This window comes from Convolutriloba macropyga, chromosome 10 (genome assembly GCF_964194025.1).
Source record: "Convolutriloba macropyga chromosome 10, txConMacr16.3, whole genome shotgun sequence".
Lineage (NCBI taxonomy): Eukaryota > Metazoa > Xenacoelomorpha > Acoela > Convolutidae > Convolutriloba > Convolutriloba macropyga.
The window spans coordinates 56,000,986-56,009,924 of record NC_134477.1 but is presented as its reverse complement, the minus strand read 5'-3'; the positions used below and the strand labels follow the sequence as shown (position 1 = coordinate 56,009,924).

The following is an 8,939-nucleotide window of genomic DNA, read 5'->3' as shown; positions in this document are numbered from 1 at the left end:
ACAATTTGGCTGGAGTTATGAAAAGAATTAGCCTACACTTTAACTACCCAGGTTGAGGTCCAGACCCAAATTGGTTTATGATCAGACCCAGTCGAGCGCACACCCGTGTGTTCCCAGACAGAAATTACATGGTCTGGAGGGAAGTTCGAGCGCACTACAGTCTGGACGCTGGTCTGGAGATGGTCTGATCAGAGGTCGATTTGGTCCGAAAAGTCTGATCATAGATGGATTCGAGCGCACTTGGGTCTGATCAGAGCCGACTTTGAGCGGAATTGGGTCTGATCATAACCTCTTCGAGCGCACTTTTGTCTGACCAGAGGCGACTTCGACCGCAATTGGGTCTGATCATAACCTCTTCGAGCGCACTTAGGTCTGATCATAGTTTGATTAAGGTCTGGACAATGGTCTGAATTTGAGTCTGGACCATGGTCTGAAGATGGTCAGATCAGAACACCTTCGGTCTGAAAAGTCTGATCAGAGACCTTTTGTGTCTGGAAAATCTGATCAGAGGTATTTTGTGTCTGGAAAATCTGATCAGAGGTATTTTGTGTCTGGAAAATCTGATCAGAGGTATTTTGTGTCTGGAAAATCTGATCAGAGATAATTTCGGTCTGGAAGTCTGATCAAACGAAAATTTGGGTCTGGACCACAACCTGGGTAGGATTCTCGAGTGTGTTTCAGTGTAATTCAGTGTTTCACCGTTGTAATTGTGAAATGTATAAATCGCCATTCGGATTTTGAAATATGTAAATCTCCATTTAACTTAATTTATAATCACTCGGTTTTAAAGTCGTGATGTACAACGGGTGTGCTAGAACGATTATCCATGTAATTTGGAAGGAAAACAAGGAAGGCAACTATTTAAACTAAAGAAAAGAGAGAACACGATCAATTATAGGCCAGCGTTGTGTTCAGATGACGTCCACCAAGCGAACTTGGTTTGCGGATTTGTATAATAAATAATAGCTTGAAAACAATCTACCTGCATAAAAAGACTAAATTTTTAATATTAAATTTATTACGCGGCAAAAACATTAAAAGCTCTAAAGGCACACCAAATCAAGGCGTAGAACAAATAAAATTCATTTGACATCTAAATAAAATCAACATATTTACTAAACATCGAAGGATAGTCAAAGTTTACAGAAAATCTAAAGGGAAAATTCAGTTTCTGTGCTACTTATTGTTAACATGAATTAACTTTCCTAAAAATAACAAACTTTTTCTAACTGAATCTCTTTCTGGCATTCCATCAGCCAGTTTAAAACTAAAAGAGTTTTCTCGAAATCCGTCATTGGCGGGTTTAAGAAATTGTTTTCAACCAGACCTTGTTGAGAAATGATCCCAGGACCCGCTTCTGGTCTCGGATCGCCGACGTCGGGAATCGAACCCAATTCCGAGGGCGGGTTTGTTCTTGAACGTTTCCGGAACTGTCGCAACGTACTTCCGGAAGCACCTTGACTATCGAAAAACTGATTCAACTTTTTCAAGTCCTGCTCGAAACTGCGATAGAAAGAGTTGCCGCCTACGTTATCTGCAACTTTTCTCGACTCTCGATGTTTTTGCATGTCATTTTGATGAACATAATTAACTTGATTGTCTATCGTCACTCGGTGACCGTGTTTAGACGTTATAGTTGAGTAGTCATGTTCACGATTTTGTTGAATTGACTTTGCGCCCGCGATGTTATTCGATTGATGTTTGATAATCTTATTGGCTAAAATGGGCGACGCGGGGGCTGAACGTCCTTGACCTTTGCTTGTACTAGTAGCACCATTTTCAGCAGCAAAAACGGGGGGCGGGGTCTCGACCGTATCGTTTGACAGAATCTTGTAAGTTTCTGTATTCTGTCTGGAATGTTGTTGGGACGAATTCTGCTGAACGTAATTCGGCTGAACGGACCCGAGTGAAAAATCGAAGTAGTATTTTACGTGATGAGATTTTACAGGCGACTTCGGAGCTGGTGATTCAACGGGTGTTCCGCTGAACGATGTCTTTCTTGGCCGAAAGTTAGGGTTTGTGGACGGGAGAGATTGTGGAACAACTAAGGAATTTTTGGACGAGATTTGAAGTTCCGGATAAGTTTGGGTGCATTTCGAGTCCTGCCGACTGTCAGCTCTCTGCGACGATGCGTTTCGTTTTCTCAAATCGTTGAGCGGAACTCGATTCTGACGAGATTGCTTCGAACCCGAGCTTGTCAAAAGCTGGTTCGGCGGCGTTTGAAGCATGTTTGCCGACGCCGATCGTGGCGTGTATGTAGCCGTGCTAGAAGGAACATCAAAATTGCTGCGATTTGATTGGTTTGCGAATACTTGGCTCTGATTGGTTGTCGGCCTGGGTGATGCTTGATTGACCAATAAGGAGTTGGCAGTATCGAGTGTTGCGTAACCACTGCTTTTGTGTTCTGGAGACGATGAAACTGAGTGGTTGTTTGTTGCTGCGATGGAATTTTCCAAAGAGAGAACTCGATGTTGGTTTGAGCAACTCGGATTTTGAGATTTGTGATGAGATCGTCGACTTGTTTTCGATTCTCTTCTAAAATTTTTTTTAAAAATGTAAACATTTTTTTGCGGAACTAAACTTGTAATTTTTGCGGATTGCCAAGATGAGTGCTATATAAGGTAAAAAATATTATATAATTTTTGACTTTTTTCTATTTTTTCTATTCCTGAAAAATTTGCACCTTTTTTAGGGTAGCAATTTGCAGAATACAGTTGAAAAATCAACGAGAAATTGAAACATCGAAAAAAATATTGACAAAAAATAAATCGAGATTTTATTTTGAAACTTATGAATGCCAACTTTTTTTAAATTTTTGTTCACGCTAACATTCTAACCCCTATAATAAACATTTAACTGACACAATATGTAAGGTGGAGATAACGTCGCTTGATAGAGGACAAATTGTCAAATATATTCTGATCAGAGTCTCAGTTATTTTGGGTAATGTCATTATAATATCTACAAGTCGTCAAAATTACCATAGAAACTGCGAAATTTGGGAGCATTTCCTTCAAGTTTTCAATCGATCGTAAATTACTACCAATCTAAAACAATTACTCAGCTTTTTTCCAGGAAGCAATTAGAAAAATTTGTCTCCTTGAAATTTTTGTAATTTTTTTTTCAAACATGCTTTGACGAATAATTCACAGTCAATCATAAGATATCATTTTTTCTTCAAATTTTCTCTCAGACTTTGAAATCCAATTAACAGAAATGTCGAGTCAATTAAATGGGTGGAAAATAACGGATATTGAATATTTATTTTGTCTCTATTTTTAGCCAAACAGTCAAATTGATTGGAAAGTGACGCAATCAAAAATTGATCCCGGTTTCCATTAATAGTGAAGAAAAGTTTTCTCTCCATTAATGAGGCTCCAAAAAATCCTCCCCAATCTATCACAAAATTTGAGCGATTTGAAGAAAAAAAATAGCAAAATAGCAGTCCAATTATTTCCCCCAATCTTTTGTCTACTTTCTTTCTTAAGCTAATCATCTATATTCACCTGAGAATTACCACTATCACCATTTATCAATTCAAAATATATTTCCTCCCTTTCAGAACTAACTTGACAAAACAACCTACCTCATCTCCACCCCACCCCCCCCCCCCCCCCCCCCCCTCCAGATTACTTTTCCCTTGTCTTGACTATACCTGTCAAATTATCTCTCTTTACAATAAAGTTTTCCCTGTAGCAATCCCAGTCAACCAATTTCCTTTTTTTCGTTCTTTTAATTATTGGAAAATTGACGCATTTTATGGTCCTTTTACCATGTATTTTTTTTAAAAAAACAATAGTCTACGTCGCAAAATGGAATGAAAAATTGAGAAAACAGATGTTAATTCCGAATTTAAAACGTCATTAAAACCTTTGACAAACTTTGTCAACAATTAGAACTTCTGTGTTAAGATTTTTTATCTGAATCAGCAAAATTCGATTTCTAAATTATCTGAATTAGTCAATGAATCAGAACAAATTCAGAGTTAACTACACTATGAATTAGACAAAATCAGAGCCAACTGAAACATATACTAAGTCCTAAGTTTGTTCCAATAATTTCCAAAAAATTATTTTGATTCAAATCAGCACTTTCATTTGAGTAAATTGTACAAATGCATCATGTAATTATTTTTCACGTTTTCTTCAATTTCAAGCAGATTTTAACAAACAAAGTCAACATTTTCAAGTAGGCATTATGACTTAGCTGTGTAAAAGCTAGCATTATTCTTAAAATAAAAAATAGCTCAAATTCATCAATCAAGACAACTATAAATGCGTTTAAAAATTGTCCATTAATGATCGTTTAATTGTACGCGGGAAATGTACCCACTTTTATGTTTATCTAACTTCAAAAAAAGCCATTGAATAAATAAACAGCAGATTAAAGATGTCTGTTCTAGAAAAGCTTTCTGTCTGCTACTAAAATTGCGACATACATTTCAGACATCAAAGCTTCACAATCTGAGTCAAATTTTCGATTGAGCTCAGGGCTATGGGAAAATTTTTGTTTTAAAAGAGGAAAACAAAACTGAAATTAATTAAGTTCCTGTTCAAATTATCCAGCAATCGGATTGGCAAAAAGGCAGACAAAATCAAACAATAGACAGACAGCGGAAAAAGAAAACAATTACACAAAGGCGGCGCAAGATTTTTTTTTGTTTTATTTATAACTTCATTCAATACATGTTTTACAAGAAAAACAAAATTATAAATCTGCTAAGTAGCGCCTTCTACATAGTTCAGATTTCTTATTGCTTATGTTAAACTTGCAAAAACTTCAGCAATGAATGAAAAAAAGCAAATGACTCAAGCGCTTAGAGAATATAGACTATAGCTATATAAAGCACAGTTTTTTGTAACTTATTTAAGAAAAAGAAAATAGATACGGTCAGATTTTTACATTTGTAACATCTGTTGTAAGAACAATTATCTATTCATCAAAAAAGATGTGCGCCTTCGAGCATTTTCGTAAGTCCGTAACTGAAGTTCTCAAGTCTAATATTAAGTACGTCACAATGACTCTTCAGCCGGCGACGTGCGATCATTTTTCAATTTAGAAAGCCAGTTTTGGAGTTATAAAAGCAGCAAGATGCCTAGAGAAACAAGTTGAAAAATTGATACTCAAATCAAGACCCGGTTCAATTTTTGACATTTAGATTCAGTTTTGACTACATTTTTGACTTTTTCAAAACGAAATGAACACTTTACTTTGTCAGAAAGTTCGTGAAAAAATTAGTATAAAAGTCAATTGTTTTGTTCATGAACGCATGATTGCAATAAACAATAAGCGTAGGTGTAGGCGTACTTGCTCTTGAATCGAAAAGGTGTAAAAATGGAAAGGTCGTGGACAAAAAAATGGTTGAAAATATTAAATTGGAAAAAATAACCCTACCCGTTAAGGGTTAATTTTTTCTACCCGTCCATGTCTTGCGAACTAAGAAACTTACGCCTGATCATTCGTTTTAAGCCAATTATAGCAGAACATTTTTTTCGCAAAAAATGCAAAATTAGTTTCTCAAAATTTGACAACTGAAATAGTTTTTTTTCGCTCAAATCAACTTTAACGTAGAAAAAAATTGAGTTTTACTACTAGAAAGTGTTGAAATCTTAGTGAATAATAGTAAAAAAACAACAGTAATTTCGAAGAGGCAAGAAAAATAAAAGTTGTAATATTTTTACGCCTCTTTGGAGTTTATTTTTTTACCAATTTGCACTATGATTCCAGACACTTCTAACAGCAAAAGCTTGTTTCAACGCAAAAAACTTTTTCGGTCGTCGCAAAATCAGATTAAAAATAGACTGCAATCAAAATACAAAAACGCTATCCGAATATCAAAGCTAATTTTATGAACCTTCAAAACTATATCTAAAATTAACATCAAACAGATTTTGTCAAAAATTCTTACGTAACTTTCATTATAAGCAAACATAATTTCGCGATTAAAAGCCTTAAATACCTCAAATTCCGTCGTTCTATTTGCCAAAAAGCGAATTATGAAAAATGCAACTGTTTAAAAAACGAATAAAAGATATATAGAAAAAGTTGAAGTTGAGGCAACTTACGTTGAATTCAGAGCACCGCTGGTATTGACGGCGTTGTTAGTTGCCGCAGTCGGACCTGCGGCCACCACGCTTGAGCCTCCGGGCACGTATGTCTGAGCATCGCCCGCGTGAAAAACATTATCCGAACTCTCATTGGACGACGTCAACTTCGGACTTCTCACTTTCTGTCGCTCGTTGCAACTCGTCATTGATTCTTGCATGTGTTCTTTGTTAGCTTCTGTTTCGCTTGTAATGTTCTGTTGGACTTCGTTGAACATTACTGGGCTTGAGGTTTTATTAGGGAGCATTTCCCTGCGCTGGTTTTGCGCTGGAACCAATTTTTTCGCACTTGGAGTCGGGTCGACCGAAACGCTGCGGTGTTTGTAAACATTTTGTTGATTGTTTACGGCATTGCTTATTTGTTTACTACTTTGATATATTGGCTGTTGTTGCTGCTGTTGATGTTGTTGTAGCTGTTGTTGTTGATTTCTATCTTGTTGTTTTCTACTGTGGTGATAATTATGATGATGGTGCTGGTTGTTAGAATTGGCACCATTTTGAGAATTTTGAGCTAGTTGCGCATTCTGTGCTTGGATATTGTGCGCGAGCGCGGGATTTTGCTGATTGTAGCTATTTTGCTGCTGATGTTGCACCATTGAGCAATTCTGCGAGCAATTAACCGACTCGGACTTCTGGTTAAAAGTGCCTTCGTAAACTTGGTTCGAATGAGCGTTTAGGTCGAAGTAGTGATTAGTGTGACCTAAAGCGAAGTCTCTCGGATTCGAACCTTCAATCTGTTGATGAGTAGTGCTCGGGTAGTACGTGACGTAAGTATTAGACCTATCAGTAGTTATAATAGGGTAATAAACCAGTTTATCAACTTGAATCGGGTCTTCGGCTTGAAATAAAACGGGCTGATCTTTGTAATAAGAATGACCGAACGAGTGATTTCTCGAATGCTGCACCGAATGGTGGACGATTCGGGCATTTTGCCCGTAGCACGACTGGGGAGTTGAGGATAGGATTAAGGGCTGCAAATTCAAGCAATCTGATTGGTTTGCGAAGCCGGCAGGTGTTGGCGTTGGGTTACTGCTCGGGTGCAAGGGCGGAACCCTGTTGCAGTTCATGACACATTGGCCTTCGAGGAAATCTCGGGTTTCATAGGCGGGGGAATCGTACCTGTATGAACAAGAAACGGGCGTGAAATTTGTTTGTCAATTTACAAAACATCATTAAGGATTTTTACGCTGAAATAATTTTTCATCGGAAATAATTTTTTATCCTATTACCATAAATGGAGATCTTAAAAATATCAGCAAAGTCATGCATTGAAATTAATATTCATATAGTTTTTTGAACACATGCTGTATATATAAAGCTAAATTATTATTTTCGAATGGAGCGAAATTTGCGGTTTTTCTTAACAAAAAAAGAGACAAATAATTACAAAATGAATGTTCTTATTATGTCGGCAAAGTCAATTTATCGAATTTAAGTTCAAATTGTTTAATTTCATTTTTCACGCTCGAGTTTTGTGCAACTTTGCAAAAATTATATTTTCTACAAAGTTGAAAAATTTTACTTCTGTCAACCAGCATTTTCAGCTCAAAAAGAAAATAAGATGTTTGTCAGGTTTGCGCCGAACACTTTTAATCAATACTTGATCAAACTGTTCCTATTGACGATTTCTGTCTATTCATATCTCCAATTTATTCTTTTAATCATTAATTCATAACCCGTCCGAACTCGCCTTGGTATTCTGAAAGAGTAAATACAATATACAACTGCCGCCAGGGTTTTTCCTTTAGATTTGATCGTACAAAAGAAAAGCTAGAGGTAATTTTTGTTATCAGATCAAAATTGCAATATCTCTCAAAGAAATTTCAAGGGCACACTACGGTCAGAACCAACAATCGATAGCATTCAAAAAGAGAACAGATTTCAAGGACGAAATACAGGCCAGGTTGATCATAGTGCAGACTGAAGATAAATTTTGTGACCTCAAAATCACAATTAGCTAAAGTAAAGAATTTTAGTATTGAAATTTAGTTTTTAAGGTATATCGATTAATGTGTATACAATTAATGTGGTATATCGATTATAATTTTACTGATAAAACACTAATAATAAAATCAAATTTTTACGGTATATCAATTAATTTTTAAACAGTAGAATGTTGTAAGACTTATTGTGTGTTAACAACAGGGATAACTTTAGTGAAGTAGTCTTATAAAACAAAACATGAACATCCCAGCGCTGGGATGTTTCTTCCTGGATTTTTGAGAAAGTCTTTTTGAGTCTTTCGAAAATTTATTATCGAGCATTTTTTTATTCAACACCTATAAACGTAGGGTATAATTTCAACGGGCAAAACGTTTATAAATTTAAATATTCCTTCCTGAGATAATAAAATAAAATTTTAAGGTCCGTCAGCTTTCAAATAAAAAGCGGCTTTGAAAACCACCCACAAGTCCTTCCACAAATTAGTTTAAGTTATTAATATGTGCAATTTTAAACATTGTTTTTTAAAATTTTTTTGGCGGTTCATTTACTCTGATTTCATTTGGAAGTATATTCAAATTTTGGCTGCCTTTCTTCGGTAGGGAATGGTGTCTTTCTTGCAGTACTATCAACTGTTTCACTCGGCAAGGTTTTGAATGATTTTTTTGGTTCTAGCAAGATTGGTTCATATCAAGTCCTGCGAATCGTTGAGGAATGGCTATAGATGCAAAACTTACTATCGGAGGTTTATATCGTCGAGAAAACAACTGTCCTATGTAAACGTTAAGGCGAAAGCAAACTGCATCAGAAACGGCAAATCTAGCAACATTTTTTGACAGGTCTTAGTCTAAGATCAGTCACCGATACGTTTTTGAAACCTAAAAATAATAAGCC

General features: G+C 36.1%; 1 protein-coding gene across 8 annotated transcripts in view; it reads right to left on the bottom strand.

The window, feature by feature from the left end:
* Positions 1 to 996: 996 nt before the first annotated feature.
* Positions 997 to 8,939, bottom strand: part of LOC142348217 (uncharacterized) — a 58,422-nt gene continuing 50,479 nt past the window's right edge. For all 8 annotated transcript variants that reach the window (XM_075399490.1, XM_075399486.1, XM_075399489.1 and 5 more), the window contains 2 exons: positions 6,066 to 7,223; positions 997 to 2,535 (listed from right to left, as the gene is read on the bottom strand). In XM_075399490.1, the coding sequence (XP_075255605.1) occupies positions 1,206 to 2,535; positions 6,066 to 7,223 (2,488 nt within the window). In that variant the 3' untranslated portion in view covers positions 997 to 1,205. The remainder of the gene's footprint in view (positions 2,536 to 6,065; positions 7,224 to 8,939) is intronic.